This window comes from Salvia splendens, chromosome 20 (genome assembly GCF_004379255.2).
Source record: "Salvia splendens isolate huo1 chromosome 20, SspV2, whole genome shotgun sequence".
NCBI lineage: Eukaryota > Viridiplantae > Streptophyta > Magnoliopsida > Lamiales > Lamiaceae > Salvia > Salvia splendens.
Genome location: NC_056051.1, coordinates 24,996,188 through 25,014,176, shown reverse-complemented (window position 1 = coordinate 25,014,176; position 17,989 = coordinate 24,996,188). Strand labels below are relative to the sequence as shown.

The 17,989-nt window shown below is 37.6% G+C and overlaps 2 protein-coding genes across 2 annotated transcripts; both read right to left on the bottom strand.

Annotated features, from left to right (window-relative positions):
• Positions 1 to 8,829: 8,829 nt before the first annotated feature.
• Positions 8,830 to 12,052, bottom strand: LOC121781733 (loganic acid O-methyltransferase-like). Its single transcript, XM_042179429.1, has 4 exons — positions 12,002 to 12,052; positions 11,578 to 11,616; positions 10,658 to 11,284; positions 8,830 to 9,162 (listed from the first exon to the last, which is right to left on the bottom strand). Exons 1-4 carry the CDS (start codon positions 12,050 to 12,052, stop codon positions 8,830 to 8,832), a joined length of 1,050 nt encoding a protein of 349 aa, XP_042035363.1.
• Positions 12,053 to 15,398: 3,346 nt separating this feature from the next.
• Positions 15,399 to 17,032, bottom strand: LOC121781732 (loganic acid O-methyltransferase-like). The gene is made up of 3 exons (XM_042179428.1): positions 16,982 to 17,032; positions 16,264 to 16,905; positions 15,399 to 15,731 (listed from the first exon to the last, which is right to left on the bottom strand). Exons 1-3 carry the CDS (start codon positions 17,030 to 17,032, stop codon positions 15,399 to 15,401), a joined length of 1,026 nt encoding a protein of 341 aa, XP_042035362.1.
• Positions 17,033 to 17,989: the final 957 nt, after the last annotated feature.

Here is a 17,989-nt window from a genome sequence, read left to right as displayed (position 1 = left end):
ATTATCCCATTAATGTGGATTTGGAGGAATTTTGTATGATGCGGAAGCATTTTAAATAAGCTTATTAGAATAATGTATTTTAATCGTATGCAATTTCTCTTAATATCCAAACTAAAAAGACAATTAAAAAATATTATAATTATAATATAATTAGCTATATTTGATCAAATTTCGTGATTTTTTCTGCAATTCACCCTACTTATATTTATATCAGTATCTAGATTTCATCGTCGATCTAACACAGAATACTCCATCCATTTGTTACTATGTAAGTGCTCAATTTTCAAAAAAATTATGGTATGTGTAATTATGACACTATAGTCATTTTATCGGTATTCATTTGGAATTTAGTAATTGTGTTATCTACAATTAACAAGGTTATAACGATAAATATGATATATTCTTGTTTTGTTTAGTTTGATGGTTGTCACATACGCGTATATTTATGAATCACTTATTTGTTATGGTTTTAAAATTTTCAGGCACACAATCCACATATGGTAAATGCATATTTAGAATTTCCAGCTAATTATAATCAAGTAAGCTTGTTTCTATACGTCTCTGCATGTGCGTGCAATATATAGAAATTCGAATCAAGTAATCAATTAACAAGTTTATAACGATAAATATCATATATTCTTTAATATAAAAATATTATTGTCTTGAAATTCGAAATTGAGAATATATAGGGGTCATGGTCGGGACTCGGGTGGCGGTTCCGAATCAATCTTGGTAATTACGTGCCACTCAATTATTACACGTATTGATGTTTAAAATTAAAAAAAGGAAATACTAAAATAAGAATGAATAATATCTAGTATGAAACATAAAATTTCATAAAGAATAATTATTATGTAGATTTATAGGACTTTTGCCATAGCTGAGAGCTAGGTCCATCACCACCATTAATTATTATCATGATTCGATCTACTGATACATGCATATCTATATGATGATCCCCATATCTTTATTAATTAGTTAATTAGTGATTTGCAATATCTTTTCCATATATGTTTAGGATATTTTCTTATTCCTTAAGTTAGGGTCATTAGCATTATAAATAGGTGTCATTGTTATTCCTTTCAATCATCGAATGAATGAATTTATGAATTTACGTTTCTTTCTGTTTTATTTTACGCACTTTGTTTAAGCTTGAGTTGTCGACTGGATTCCGCCTCCCGGGACTTCACTTTTATATTTGTTAAGGATATTCTCCTTAATGCGATGCCGGAAGATAGATTAGAAGTCCCAGGAGGCGAAATCCCATCGACAACTAGGGTTTGCAGAAAAACGATAAAGAAAACAAGAAAGACAATAAACGATTATTTCATTGATTGATTAATGAGAATAATAATAGCCCTATTTATAATAGGGATACTAACTTAATGAGCAAGACAAAAGATATGAAAAAGATATGCAATCCCTAAATATCTAACTAAATAATGCAATTAAATAATAATGCAAGATATGTGGAATAATAAACGTATCAATTCATCGCGATCTCACCATCATGACTTCCAACGATGAAATCTATCTATCTTACCTATGTGACCAGATATTGGTTGTCTGCAACAGAATACACAAGAAGCTGGACAAGTATGACGAGTTTCTCTCATCGAATACAACTCCGGTGATTTCCTGCCACGAACAACCTTCTTGGCATGTTGCAACTGATGCCGTGCAGCCACGACCTCCACCAGACCCGCCTAACGGACAGCCGTGGAACTACGTCCAGCCCAATCCCGACCAGCAAGTTCCGGCTCAGCACTCACACCGACCGCTGCTGCTGTCCCACGGCCACCACAGCCGCACCCACCCTTCTATTCACGACCTCGATTCGTCACAGACAATGACAGAATATGGGAGGAGGTTCCTCGCAATGTTGTCGTCGCCATTGGCGCTAATGTTGCAGGAATGAATCATCGACCAACATTGCTCGACGGTGATGCACGGTTGATCCCACCGCGCAATGACACGCTATATTTGAGTGTTCTTGGACGTGTTGACAAGCTATCCATTTTAACGCTGAATTTTGATAATCGCATTGGTCCTCATTTGATGATTTTTGATAGGGATAAGGAAGGGAGACGCTTCCCTATTCGGTGTGCGTTTGATCCGGGACTTGTAGAACGGAGCAGCGGCTTCCGCACTACAACAAGATGTTCGGGGCAGGAACGCTCTTTGATTTTATCCACCTGTTCACTTTGCAACTGCTCCATAGAGGGACCCATAAGTGAGCTCCGTACTGTAGAGTCCAGGCTCCTATCTAATGTGTCGGTGCGTTGAGGGATCAGCTTATCATCGGCGTCGAACGCACCATCATTAATACTTTTATCATCAAAATTGTGAGATTCCTCCGACATTCTCCTCTCATTCTCACTCTCTTTCTCTAAATCTTTGACGTTGTCTTCAAATGTATTCTCGATTGAGCACATGTTTTGGGTGGATGAATTTAGTTTCAGAAAACATTCTTCTGTATGGAAAGGAGACATCAACGATTTGAAGCAGAAAAGATTAGGGTCGGGATCGAAGATAACCTCATTCATTAAGCTCGGGAGGTGGAGACGCGAGGGCTGTCGGGAATCATAGGCATGAGGTGGGGGAGCAACAGCTGCAGACAGCAGTGCTGTTGCCAAGGGCTGGAAACTCGGTGGATCCCAGGAGAGCGGGCGCTGGGGCAGCGGCGGTGGTATTGATGGGTACAATACCGTGTGATCAGATTGCCAAGGCGGTGTGCCCAAGCATGGGTTGTGCTGCTGCCAGGAGGGCTCGGCGTGTTGGTATGATGGAGGCCCGTAGGCGTAGTCCCACGCACGGTCTTGTTGCTCCGGCTGGTATGAGGTCGTTTTGCTCGACCATGGTGGGTCCCAGCAAGTGGGTTGTCGGGCCAGGTAGGGGTGATGTTGCTGGTGCGCGATGTAGGTGTCTGGGACGGTGTATGTCGGTGGTTCGTAGTGCGCGTAAGGCAGCTGTGCAGTGGCGTTCAGAGGCGGCCCGTCGGGTGGGTCAGGTTCGGGGCGCGGATAGTACCCCGATGCAAGCCTTGGTGCGCTAAAGGGGGACGCAGGAATTGGGTGTGGCGTCGCCTGTGTTGCGCCTACTCGAAGAACAGCAGCGTCAGTCGGGCCTTTAATTTGTTGAGTGCAGTTGCGACACGCTCAAGCTGCGAGGTCATGAACTCTTCCAATGAAGCCTCCACCAGCGGCGATGACTCCGTCGGGCGTGGCACTCCCCAAGGTTGATGGTGTCGATTCCCGTCGGTATGAGCCATGAGTTGCTCTCAATGAAAACACCAATTGTTAAGGGTGAAGTTCCCTTAACAAGATAAAAGACAGTCGTCGGAGCTTTGCCGGTCGATCAAACCAAGATTTAGGGTTGCAAAAAAGATAAAATACGATAAAAGCTAAAAAGATAATTTGATATTTCTTGATTGAAATAGAAGAATACAATATCTCCTATTTATAAGACTACTCTGACTTAGGGAATAAGAAATAAAGATACTAAGAATATATGGAAAGATATGCTAAATCAATACTAAACTAAATAAGAGATATTTGGGGATATTCGTAGAGATATTCTACGTATCATCTACACATTTGGACTTGTTGGTTTGTGGGTTTATACAGTACATACGAGCTGTGGGATGATACATTTAATACAAATCCTAATAATGACTTCTATAAATTTAATTATAATACATTATATCAAATAATTGATTAATATTTTAATACATAGAAAAAACAAAAATATTAATATGTTAGCATAATAAAAATTATCACAAATATGTCAAATCTATCGCACGAGATCTACAGCTACAAAAAATAGATTCTTAATTAATAACACGTCATAGTATTCAGTTGGCACATGGAATCCAGTCATACAAATAATTCATTTTTAACACGTCATAGTATTCAGTTGGCACATGGAATCCAGTCATACAAATATTTCATTTTAAGTAATTAATCTTATTTACATAAAAGATATAGATAATATTATTCGATATATACAGGATATGTTACAGAAAACACAATGAAGTGAAAATAAAGTAAGATATATTATGGAACGTACCAAAATAGTAAAATGACTTCACTATCATGGAACGGAGGAAGTAATATATATTCTATATTGAGAGCACCAATTGTTAAGGGTGCAATCCCTTAACAAGATTCCGGCGACGACGAGTGGTCGGCGACGGAGGAATAAAAGTGGACGTCTCGGGCTTTCCCCGGGATCAGCTCTAAACTAGGGTTGCGAGAAAATAAAGAAGTCGATAAAAATAGGAAAATTATGATATTTCTTGATTGAATAAAATGATAACAATGTTAATTATTTATAATAGTGCAAGACAAAATATATGAAAAAGATATGCACTCCTTAAATATCTAACTAAATAATGCAACTAAATATACTTAAATATTAGAGGGATTATTAGATGAAGTAAGTTGAGAAAAAAAATGTACTTAAATATTTTAATAAGATGAAGTAAGTTGAGAAAAAAAATGTACTTAAATATTTTAATAAGCTCGATTCGTTACATTAATTAAATGACGGAAATTAAAAAAGGAACATGGCTCGAGACTCAAACGTAGTCTGCCAAGTGTTTAGGGTTGGGCTCGTGCGATGATGCGTTAGTGGTGTGATACAGACCAAACAGGAGAACTCATCCCAAAAGACTAGCCTATTAGGAGAGATAGCTCATTTAGTCTATATACCCCATATTAGGAGAGAGAGCTCATTTAGTCTATATACCTCACATCAGTTGTTCTCACAACCGATATGAGAATTGAGTCCGTAACATTCGACCCTCCTTTAAGGGCCAACGTCCTCGTTGGTCACGGCCACGTTGGTCACGGTTGGTTCTTTGCCAGGCCACCACTCCGTGGGCCACCACTCCGAGTTCTCGTTGGTCACGGCCACGTTGGTCACGGCGGATTCTTTGCCTGGCTACCACTCCGTGAGTCACCACTCCGAGCGGTCTCAAACGCACTCGTTGGTCACGGCGAGTTCGTTGCCCGGCCACCACTCTGAGTGGTTTGGGCTCTCAATGAAAGCACCAATTGATACAGACCAAACAGGAGAACTCATCCCAAAAGACTAACATGTTAGGAGAGAGAGCCCATTTAGTCTATATACCCCACATCAGTTGTTCTCACAACCGATGTGGGAATTGAGTCCGTAACATGGTGGCACGTACTGGCGGATGGATATATATATATATATATATATATATATATATATATATATAGGGTCATGATAAACTACAAACTACAAACTACAAACTCTAATCCTATAGGCCCAATATAATTCATCAACGGTTTAAAATAGGTGATTAAATAATGTCAACATTCCCTATAAAATGTGTCACCAAGGGGTAGAATCGGGTCTCACAATTGGACGCTGATTTTGTTGAGATTATCAAATCCCGTATATTGCGTCGTTCGGCTTCACTACACTATTCACGTTACCAAATCCCCTTAATTGCGTCCCTCCTACTTCCCACCACATTCTACCTTTTCCTCTTCCCTCCGAAATCGTCCGTGGTTGTGTTCGGCGGAAACATCAAATTGGATTTAGTGTTGAAGTCTACCTTTCTCGCCGGCCTCATGAGCTCTGTAAGACGACGTGGCCAAGCTTCCGCTGATTCGATCGATGGTGAGATTTTCCAGCAAAAAACCTAGTTGTCAAACGTGGTAACATTTAATTTTGGTAATTGTTCGTATTATTAGCCGAAAAACTAATGCTCGATTCAAAATCACACGCCCACCACTGATTTTGCACACTCTGTTGTACCCAGTTTTTTATCTGTTTTTCCAACAAGACCCTAGTTTAATCTGTTTTTCAGCTATTTGGGTAATTTGGAGTTGTTGTATACATTGTTGCAATATGTTGACATTTTGTGGTGACATTAGTGGAAATTGTATGATTTCAGGATTGGTGATGGTGGTTTATAGTTTTTGTTGACATTGTTGTTGACATTGGGAATTATTGTCTAAGAGTGGGTTGAATACCTCGTTGTTGAGTTTGGTGGAAAATGTATGATTCTGGGAAAGGTGTTGACATTTTTTTATAAATGTCATCATTGTCAACATGTATTCTATGGTGAAAACTAGTGAATGAAAATTAAGATCCTTACTTTTGAGCAACTAACAAGATGTCTCTAACTTGGAATCTCAAATAAAACTGGACCCCGGGGTTGTTAAATATAGGCCTCTTTTCACAATCACATGAGGAATTCCTTCTATCTTCGTTTGGAAAGATCTATTAGTTGAAGGGGTTAATGAAATTTGTATAGTGTAATACTTGTAATTTTAAAGGATTTGAAGATACTGTTTAGCTTTCCCATACCTTATTTTCTGTCCTTCCTTTCTTTAACTCTTATCATATCATCTTTGTATCCTGAAGTAGTTGGTGTTGACATTTTTTTATAAATGTCATCAATGTCAACAATTTTGTTGAAATTCCAGCTTGCCTGGAATTAAATCTGGAAAGTACATCAACATCTTGGCTGTGACGTTGATAATGTGTGTTGAAAGTTTCTGTTGACATTGTTCTAAGCCTCTGATTTGTTGCAATTTTGTTTACATTGACATTCCGGCTTGCCATTAGATTTTTTTCTTTTCATCAAACATAGGGATGAAAAGGGACTCCACGAGCTGATTTGTTTACATTGACATTCCGGCTTGCCATTGTTCTAAGGCTGGAATAGTAGAGCTTGCATTACCCCTGAACCTTTTTTGAAGAGAGATTTTCTTGATTTTTATATCAATTAAAAGGGACTCCACGAGCTGTCTAGAGTCGATCATCAGGGAGAATAGAACGCACCTTGTGTTGACTTTCAGTTGTTGTTGATATTGTTGCGTCTGCTCTCATTGATCTTTTGAAACTTTCAGTTGTTGTTGACATTGTTCTTGACATTGGTAATTATTATGTAAGAGTTTGTTGAAGACGTCGTTGTTGATATTGGTTGAAAATTTATGATTTTGGCAATGGTGTGCTGACATTTCAGGTCGAAACATGTTGTATACATTCTCTAATAATATCTTGTCGTTGAAATATGTTGTCACCACAGAATGGAATACTGTTGCGTCTGCTCTCATTGATCTTTTGAAACTTGCAGTGGTTCAATAAACATGCTACATTGATATTTTTTTTTTACATATGACAAGTTGATATTTTCAGTCAAGCACAACAATTTCTACAGTATACATTAAAAAAATGTACCAAAACAATGACAGACAAATCAGCACAGGGACATCAACCATTTCGAAATCTAACTGCAGTTGGACATACGAAACAGAATCATCATCCAAGGATGTCACCACGGAATGTCAGCGGCCAAAAATAGCATGAATATCATCACAAACTATATCAGAACCATTGGCAGAATATTTTTTCATGTATTGAAGATTTAAACGACCATTTATTCACCAAAAAAACGTCACCAAAATTATGCTACCAACAACGACCAATTCGATACATAGCCTACTACTCAACATCATTCATCAACTAACGCAGAAACATCAAATATAAACGTCATTGTTTTCAACAATTTGCAACACCTATAGTTCAAATTGTCATGAAAAATACCTTGAGCTTCGTCAAACATCTCCATTTCAACACAAACGTCGACGTGGAGCTTACGCCGGCCCAATATACTTCGTAAACTAACGCCTAAGAAGATTTATGCGATGCACTTCAACACAAACGTTGCCAATATGGTGCCTTGAATGTCGATGATTAGTGTCAGGATTGGCCAAGATGGTACCTTGAATGTAGATTTATGAGATTAACTATGCACATGGGATAACTTTATGGTTGAATGAGAAAGAGATGGTGGCCGATGTTAATTCTCATTCCAAATATGAAACTCATTGTAGTTTGGTATAATAGAGATAAATTAGGAAGACATTGTCGTCGGTTACAATTTGAGGAATCACGTCAAATATTGTTAAGTTGGAGTAAACTGAGGGGGAGTAATAACCGCTTCATACTACAAATCCCACATAAGTCCCTGGTGACACAAATTGTATTGCACGTTGACATTAACATTTGATAGATCATGTCAGCCGTTGATTGTGATTAAAGATTGTTTAGGATTAAAGTTTGTAGTTTGTACCAAAGATAGGAGTTTGCATTTGATCACACCTCTATATATATATATATATATATATATATATATATATATATATATATAATAAGAGCAAAGGAGAGGAGCGAATCCTTTCAAAATAAAAAAACAACCGTTTCTAAGTCAAAAAACTTTTTTTTTCAATTGCATATATAAATAGACACAGCTAATGTCCTTGCACGGATCATCCATTTAGGATGCGGATAGGTAACCTCCAGTTTTCCAGAAGTGGAGTGAGATACAAGATAGTGCAGCACTGCTATTTCTATGGCGTATGCCAAATGCATCGACAGATCACACTCGAGCACGATGAATAAACACGTTCATTCATACTTATCTTCCGACTTCATATGATTTAATATACGAGCATTTGAAGAGTCATTTAATATATACAACAATTCCAACAAGGCTCACTTCCAACAATTCCAAACAATATCACACAGCAATTGGTTTCTGCAGAATATTATTATCATTCATATCATCACTTGCATATATATTTTCAAACTATAAATAAGGGGTACATAGTAATCATATATTTTCAAACACACATACATACTTAATTGTGACACACCACCCTCACCAAATAAGAAAGCACACACACATATTTGATTGTGATTTACTAGAATTTATTGAGGTACTCCATAAACATTGTTGCGTTTGATGTCACTGGCCAACGATAACCGCGACTCCGCGAGCACGTCCTAAACATGTTTGTGCTTGAGGATAGCAACAATGAAAAGAGTTCTATCATTTAAAGGATTTGCAAAGGCGGGTGAAGATTGGAGTTTCTTCTTTAAAAGGTCGAACGTTTCATCAACGGTTTCAGCTCCAAACATATGAGCAAACATATTTTGATGAACTGCTCTAAAACATGCCACGTGGCCATCAACATTGAGAAATGTCCCATTCTTCAGTACATCCATTCTTTCCAAGTTGAAACTATTACTCTTTTCCAATATGTCCCTTATCTCCTTTGGGGTGGCAAAATGGTACGGAATGTTGAATGTTTCTAAAATTGCATCACTCAATCTTCCCTGCAAAAGTCAATATAGTCAAAGATGGAAAGTCAAATTTTGTGTCCCATTATAATCAGAAAGATACCATGCTCGACTCCACCTCTTCTCTTAACACACAACTCATCGGATGATAGGATAAACCCCTATCGGGTTGATCGGCGTCCGTAGATCGGCAATCGATAAATGTCTGTCGCGGGCAAGTGCCCGTCGAGCAAGACGGGTCTCTCACTTTGGAGAAGAGAATGAACGATAATATTGATATTCTTGATTGATTTCTCAAATGATTACAATAACTCCTATTTTTAATGCTAATAACTAACTTAACAAGAAAACAAAGATATTGAAAAGATACGCAAATAAACAAAGATGTGGAAAAGATACGCAAACCTCTAATTTAACTAACTAAATAATGCTCGTATCATCGGACGATCGATGATTTATAAAACCTGCAGTCTATTTCATTCCGACACTAACCTCCATCACCAATATTTTCTAACCAATTCATAATATTTTCCCTCCCAAAACTCCACCATCTTTACATAAAACAAAACAAATTAAAAAAAAATGAAAAGTTTGAAAAAGAAAAAATAACCCTAAGAAATTAACGGCTATTATATTCCGAACAAGAAACAATTCATAATTTGTCGAATTAAACACAAAGATTGAATGGGAAAACTACATTTTAATCGAAGTAGAAATTTTTGGGTTTTGTAAATCTTTAGATCAATTGTATCATTTTTATCTTTATACCAAAAAAAAATCCAAATCAACAAATTAATAAGGTTGAATTTGTTGTTTAAACATGATTCCCTATGGCAAAAATAAATAATTAATATAACGAGAAGGACTGGGATGGTGGCGGTGGCGGAGCCGTCATGGGGTCGAAGGTAGAGCTTATGTGACTCGTTACAGTTAGGCAGGATGACACCATGGCCGACGATCGCCGAAATAAGCGAAGTTCTCCCTTATAATAAATTCAGAGAAAAAGTGACTGATAAAATTATTTGTTATTACAAATAAAACAACACAGCATTCCAAATAAAAAAAAGGGAAACACGTACAGTATATTTTACTCTCTACGCCCCTTATTATCTGTCCAAATTATTTTATTTTATAAGTCCCTATATTAATGGTCTATTTTTACTAGTATTAAATTAATAGTGACCTCAGATTTCACTAAATCATTTTAAATCCATTTTATTACCCCAATATTAGTCCGTTCATTCCTTAAAATCAAAAACTTCTTATTTTATATATAAATTCTCTAAAGCGGTGGGGGATTATTCTTATCTAATAATAATTTACTCACTTTTTCTTTCTGTTTCTCTCTTACTTTACTAATTTTGAACTAAAATTCGTACCGTTTTAAAACTGTCTTCTTACAAGTGATGCATGTAGTAATATATAAAAATAGGACTCACGTATCATTAACTTTTTTAATTCAATTCTTCTCTACAGAAGTTAAAGCTCGTACCCAGTCAAAATAGAATACATTATGGAACGGAGAAAGTACCTTTTTGGCCATGTCAAGAAGGGAAGATCTGATATGTTCGACCACCGACCCAACGGTATACTCTTTTAGTGGGTCCCAAGAGTCAGGCACTCCGGGTATTAGAAGAGCCATAATCCCACCTTCCACCATTTCCACAGCCCTACACTTCAAGAACGACTCAATATCCCTCTCAAACTGACTCAAATAAGCAACATAAGCCTCCTCTCTCTCCTCTCCACCATGCCATACAGACTTGAGGTACTCCGCCGCCTTGGGCACCTCCGTCAGCCAGTGGAGCGAGCAAGAAGAGTATGCAAAGTGTACGGACGATGTCGGGAGAAGGCGGCCGTGGAAGTCTCCTGCTACCGCGCCTGTCTTGTAGCTTCTGTCGGGTGGGAGGGAACGGAAGAGGGTGTTGAAATCGTTGGAGACGACGTCGTTGAACCACACGTAGAATTCTGGGGTTTTGAGGTCTGAGGATTCGTATTTCCTTATAACGGCTTCGATGATCGTGTGCATGGCTGGAAACGAGTTGTTGCCGGTGGAGCACCCGAAATCGGCAACGTGGAAGCTGTTATTAGTTGAGATCTCTAACTTTGTGGAGATTTCTTCTTCGATGATTGCCTTTGCAGCTTCCATTACTCCTCTCTTGCAAACATGAAATTGGCACGAGTTTTAACGCAAAAATGGTAAAGTAAGAGAGAACAAGGAAAATGATTCTTGATAACATTAATTTCCTGTGTTTGGAACATAACAATATTTTATATTTTATATTTCAATTTAAAATTTAAATTAAGCATATAATAGTTAATTTACTTTAAATATATACAAAAAATTTATACTGTCAACATTATTTTCATAATAATTCAATATATATTAATTTAGTTAAACAATGATCAAAATAATTAAGAACCAAATCGGATGAAAAACTGAAATCTTACTTGTTGATTAAGGATTTGAACGAACTGAAGAGTTGCAGATCAAAAAATGAGCAGAGTGATCGTAGAGAAGACGCAAATAAATAGAGCAGAAGAAGAGAAGAGATATTTCCGTCCATATTTTTTCCGTATCTTTTGAAATCCCCAAGTTTAGGAAAAAGAATAACAGGGTTTTGCTGAGGAATCGGAATCCAGTATTTTGCCCTACTTTCCCCAATTTTAGGAATCATTTTACTTTCCCTATTTTTTTTTATTGAACCAAACACAGGTTTTTAATAATGGGGAACTAGATTACTTTCCCAGGCCAAAATTCATGGCAAACAAACGGTATCTAAAAGAAAAGAATTTCTATTTTTAGGGAAAGAGGGAGTAGATCATAACAAAATATGAATACAACAGTTTTATTAAGAAAGTTATAGATGTATACCTGGTAGGATGAGTTTTTGACATAGCTGAGAGGTCCATTTCCACCATGCATGGAAAAATGTACTTTATCTTTGGAATCCATCACCAAACTATATGGAGAGATATATGGAGTATCAGATATGATACGATGATGATGATTATTATTATTATTATTTAGTTAGTTAGTTAATTATAGATTTGCATATCTTTTCCATATCTTTTGTCTTGCTCATTAAGTTAGTATCCACTATTATAAATAGTGGACATTGTTAGTCATTTTAATCAATTCAAGAAATATCAATTATCCTTCTATTTTATTTTCTCTTACTCTATTTCCTTTCAAACGTGCGAAACGCACAAAATCATAATTTTGACGCCGGATTGATCGACGGGCAAAAGCTCCCGCGACGTTCGACGCAAAATCTACGAGTTAAGGAACTTCATCCTTAACAATTGGTGCTTTCATCGTGATCTCTTCCTCCGAATCGCTGTCTACATGTCGTACAGCTACACCGGATATCAACTCCGGCATGCGGATTACCACCCATGGCAGCCCGTCGTATCTCAACCTCTGCTCCATTCGTGCAGAGCGTTAGATCAACAACCATCATATCCATATCCACAGGATGTGAGACTCCACCCACAACACCATCCCTACCAAGCCCGTCAACCCACTTCCTGGGACCCGCCATGGCTGCGCCAGGAAACTGCTTATCAGCAACCATCGTCCTACGAGACAGATTTGTACTCGCCACCACCGCCCTCTTGTTGGGACCCGCCAAGGTTGTGCACGCAGCAGGGATACTCTCAGCCTTATCAACCGCCTCAGCAGCCACACCACATCGCGCTCAGACAACCCACTAGCTGGGATCCACCTGCCTACTGGGAGACAACGGGACAACGCCCCTTCCACGAGGTCTCGGCATACGATCATCCGCTGCCCCCCAACCATAACTCAGGATGGAATCAACCCGCGCCGCAACCACCTTGTCCAGCCACCACCACGGCACATCCGACTCTCGCACAACTTCAACAATTGTTGGAAGCTTGCTACAGGATGGAGTCTCACCTTGTTGCAGCCGACCGACGCATCGACAACATGCTTCCTCCCGAGCTGCCTGAACCTGCGCAGCCCTACGACTCCCAAATTTTCGGGTTTGGGGACCTCGTTCAGCACCTTCCTCCATCAGGAAATAGCAAGGCTTCGTCGGGGCCGTCGGGTTTAGTCCCCTACGACTCATTGGCTCCGCCGCAGCAGTCACGTACAACACAACCACCCTTTGCGCTGCTTCCCGATACCGCCCTCGATCAGCCGCCGCCACCGTCGGCGTTGATTCCTGATTGTGATCGAGTTGAGGAAGGCTTTGCTAATTCTGCCAAGAAGATTCCTGTTTCTTCTGTTGGTTTTGGTGGACTTGAAAAGGTTGAGAAGATGGAGAAGTCCAGTCCGGATTCCGCGCGCAAAGAGAAACCGGTTCAAGGTTGCGTAGAGATTGAGTGCTCGCGACGATTGAATGCTTCTCGAATCAAGATTCCCCAAGTCCAGATTGGTTTGGGTAGTTCCATTGTGGACAACGCATCGCTGAAATTATTGAGTGATTCATCTCATGTCAAGGTTCTCGCAAGTATGAATCATCGATCAACATCGCTCGACGCCGATGCCCGGTTGATTCCTCCGCAAAATGACACTCTATGCTTGAGCATTCATGGACGCATTCACAAGATTTTAGAACCGAATTATCATGTCCATAAGGGTCATCCCTTTGTGATTTTTGATGGAGATGATGTAGAGAGACGCCCAACTATTCGGTGTATGTTTGATCCAGGAGGATTCATCGACGCTCATCGTTGCTTCATGGTTCCCACCTTGAGGACAAGGTGGATTTCAACCGTGGGGGAGTTGATACGATGATGATGATTATTATTATTATTATTTAGTTAGTTAGTTAATTATAGATTTGCATATCTTTTCCATATCTTTTGTCTTGCTCATTAAGTTAGTATCCACTATTATAAATAGTGGACATTGTTAGTCATTTTAATCAATTCAAGAAATATCAATTATCCTTCTATTTTATTTTCTCTTACTCTATTTCCTTTCAAACGTGCGAAACGCACAAAATCATAATTTTGACGCCGGATTGATCGACGGGCAAAAGCTCCCGCGACGTTCGACGCAAAATCTACGAGTTAAGGAACTTCATCCTTAACAAGATATGTGTTCTATATATAGAAGGTTAACAATTATTGCATATTTTTGTTGTCAACGATAGGAGAAATAACCCTACACGAATAGTACAGAGCTAACAACTAAGAGAAATAGATAATAAGAAAATACAGTGTCAAAAACTAAAAGTATTTCGAAATAAACTAAGTAAAAGTATTTGGAAATAAACTAAGTAAGCGAGAAAACTACCTCACTTGCTACGTTTATATGTGGAAAGCCGAAAAGACATTAAATTCTACTATATCCACTATTACCAAGAATACAACCAAGAAGCTTACAATGATATATGTAAGTCCTTGACAACAAAATGAAAGTATTAGATAATCAACACAATTACAAATTAGATGAATAACCATATCAAGAAACTACAATTACATTAAAAAATTAACAACGAAAGATCTAACCATTCAAATTCAATTTAAATATGCTGGTAGGAGGAGTTGAGGAGGTAGCTAAGATGGCCATCGCCGGCATTTATGGCAAAATGGGATTGTTCATGTTTATTTTCCATGGCAACGTGGCACTCTAAATAATATTATAATATAGATTGGTTTGAAACTAATATGCTACGATTGCTATTTTTAATCGTTACATCCATTTAAACTTGAGATTTTTTTTGGCTACCTACTTTATTTGACTGATTCTTATTTTATGTATATTGGATCAAACTACTGGCCTAAACGATTAAAAATATTTAAATAATCTTTAATTTCTCCCTAGCTACTATCCTATCCTATGTCCTTGAACGACCAATAAATGACTTGAGTTCGTACCGTATATCAACACATGCACACATTCATTTTTTTTCATAAGTGTACTACTCAACAATCAAGATTACTCTCTTCATCCCAATAAATATGAAATATTTATTTTTTGGCACGACATTTTATGTAATGTTATTTTATGAGTTAAAGAAGAGAAAATAAAGTAAGAGAGAGTGAAAAATAGAGATAAAATTATTTCTATTTTAGAAAACATTTCATTTTTAATAGGACTACTAAAAAAGGAAACGTTTCATTTTTAATGAGACATATGAAGTATAATTTTATAGTCACATTTTTTCTTATTTAACCCTTGTTTAATATTCACTACGCCAACAATATATATAATGTCTCATTTGACGGACGTCCGAAAGTAAAATGAGATATTTAATAGCAGACAGAGGGAGCAATTAACAACAACAACAGTATTATTAAACAATTTTACGCTTGAGGATAGCAATATGCACAAGAGTTCTGTCGTTATCGGGTTTAGCGAACGCCAGTGAAGCTGCGAGTTTCTTCTCGTACGAATCGAACAGTTCATCCATGATTTCGGCTCCAAGGTGATGCGTAAGCATAGTTTGATGAACTGCCCTGAAACATGATGCGTGTCCTTGAGCATTGAGAAAGGTTTCAGTCTTCAAAATCTCCATTCTTTGAATGCTGAAATTGAGGCTCTTTTGCAATATGGCACTCAACTCTTGTGGGGTGGGAAAGTAGTGTGGAAAGTTTAATGATTCTAACTTTGAATCACTCAATCTTCCCTGCAATAACCATTCACCAATCAAAGAACAAATTAATGTATTAGGCACACAATCAGCATGATAAAACATCCCTAATTAAGTCGGACAATAATGAGGTGTATGTATATGTCATGCTGCTTAATTTTATCTAAAAAAATAGTATTGGTAGTCAGATTAAATGAGTATTATTTTATAGCAATAGAGTGTGATATATAAAAATAGACACTTAATCGTGGACGAATGGACGTATATTAATTTATATTAAATTAATGGATTTTCATGAATTAATTTTTAATGTAAAATACTTCAAAAAGTCCAACTATACACTTATTACTATTGATCAATATTGAAACTGACCTTTTGTGTGCCGAAAATTTATTATACCAAAAATATTGATATAATAAAGTTTCCATGTGATCATTTCTAGAATTTTATGTATACCGAAATTCAATATATCGTCTTACTGTCTCATGAATATTAGTACAACAAAGTATTTGATGTTTCGGTATCCACTGCGTATATCGAAACATCAAATATATATGATCATATATACCTTTTTTGACATGTCGACGAGGGAAGATCTCAGAAGTTCGACCGTTGATACAACGGTGAACTCCTTTCGTGGGTCCCAAAACTCGGGCACTCCGGGAATCAGAAGAGCCATAATCCCACCTTCCACCATTTCCACAGCCCTACATTTCAAGAATGTTTCCAAATCCCTCTCAAACTGCCGCAAATAAGCTTCATAAACCTCCCTTCTCTCCCTACAATAAAATATCTCTCCTCCATTCCATGCCGGAGAATCCCGGTCCGCCACCGCCTTGGGCACCTCCGTCAGCCAGTGGAGCGACCAAGAAGAGTAGCCGAAGTTGATGGATGACCGCGGCAGAAGGCGGCCGTGGAAGTCCCCGGGCACCGCAGCAACATTATAGTCCCTGTGAGGCGGGAGAGACCTAAAAAGCGTGTTGAAGTCGTTGGACACGACGTCGTTCAGGAACACGAGGAATTCTGGAGTTTTGAGGTCTGAGGATTCGTGTTTCCGCTTGATGGCTTCGATGATCGTGTGCATGGCCGGGAAAGAGTTGTTTCCGGTTGAGCACCCGAAATCGGCAATGCAAAAGCTATTAGTTGAAATGTCTAATTTTGTGGTGATTTCTTCTTCGATGATTACCTTTGCGGATTCTAACACTCCTCCCTTTCAAAAGAAATAAAACATGTGGAAGATAATTAAATTAATCTAAATTGTAAGAATATCAACTTTATAAATATACCTGGTAGGAGGAGTTTTTGGCATAGCTGAGAGGTCCATAGCCACCATTCATGCCAAAATGGGGCTTCAAACGTCCATTATCTAAGGAATCCATTTTAATTTCACGACACTATATGCATTTTGCAACTCATATAATAGGAGTATTTATAGTCGAAGGAATGTACTACTAAGACCTCCGTCTACGATAAATACTCTTGGCAGTGGACGAAATAAATTTTAATGGAAAATTAATAAAGATAAAAAAATTGGTTAAAGTATTTATTGAAAATAAAATACACATCATTATAAAAAATTATCATAAATAAATTAATTTTAGTAGACAGACCAAAACTCACTACGTTATCTTAAATAGGACAGAATAAGTGTAAACATATCCATAGATCTTTGCAGTTTGATTATTTATTTTAATTGGTCCTTGTACTTCTAAATTTTATACCAATAGATCATTTTTAATCGATTTTATTCAATCCGTTAACTTTACTGTTAAATATTTCCACTTCATCAATTATTACTCCCTTCGTCTATGATTAAATGTCTCATATTTGACCGACACGAGTTTTAAGAAATAGTTTGACTTTATGTAGTAAAGTGGATAGAAAAGTTAGTGGAAAATGGGGCCTGCTTTAATATATTGATTTTATAATAAAATGTGAATGGAATGAGTCAGTGGAATGTAGTGTACACTTACCAAATATAGTAAAAGTGAAATGAGACATTTATTGACGGACAGACGAAAACAAAAATGAGACATTTAATCGCGTATGGAGGGAGTATTTCAATAAACTCCACATCATATCTTATTTAATGAAATCCGCATTTCATATTTTCCGCCATAAATATTAAGAAAAGAGTTGATAATTAAACATATTACACCTACCCTACACTTGAACCTCCTTTAAATAAATTCTTAATAGCAGTCATAAGTATTTTCCCTATGAAAGTTCTTGTTCCCAATATTTAATGAAAGTTCTTGCTCCTGCTTGTCCTCAATACGCAGAGAGAAGAGGAA

What these genes read in the sequence shown, in the direction of transcription:
- LOC121781733 (XM_042179429.1), bottom strand. Translation starts at nt 12,052, where the DNA reads ATGCATGGTGGAAATGGACCTCTCAGCTATGTCAAAAACTCATCCTAC. An exon ending in TCAAAAACTCATCCTACCAG is followed by an intron (nt 11,617 to 12,001) that starts GTATACATCTAT and finishes CTCATTTTTTGA; the next exon opens with TCTGCAACTCTTCAGTTCGT. An exon ending in TTCTTGACATGGCCAAAAAG is followed by an intron (nt 9,163 to 10,657) that starts GTACTTTCTCCG and finishes TGACTTTTGCAG; the next exon opens with GGAAGATTGAGTGATGCAAT.
- LOC121781732 (XM_042179428.1), bottom strand. Translation starts at nt 17,032, where the DNA reads ATGAATGGTGGCTATGGACCTCTCAGCTATGCCAAAAACTCCTCCTAC. An exon ending in CCAAAAACTCCTCCTACCAG is followed by an intron (nt 16,906 to 16,981) that starts GTATATTTATAA and finishes TTCTTTTGAAAG; the next exon opens with GGAGGAGTGTTAGAATCCGC. An exon ending in TCGTCGACATGTCAAAAAAG is followed by an intron (nt 15,732 to 16,263) that starts GTATATATGATC and finishes TGGTTATTGCAG; the next exon opens with GGAAGATTGAGTGATTCAAA.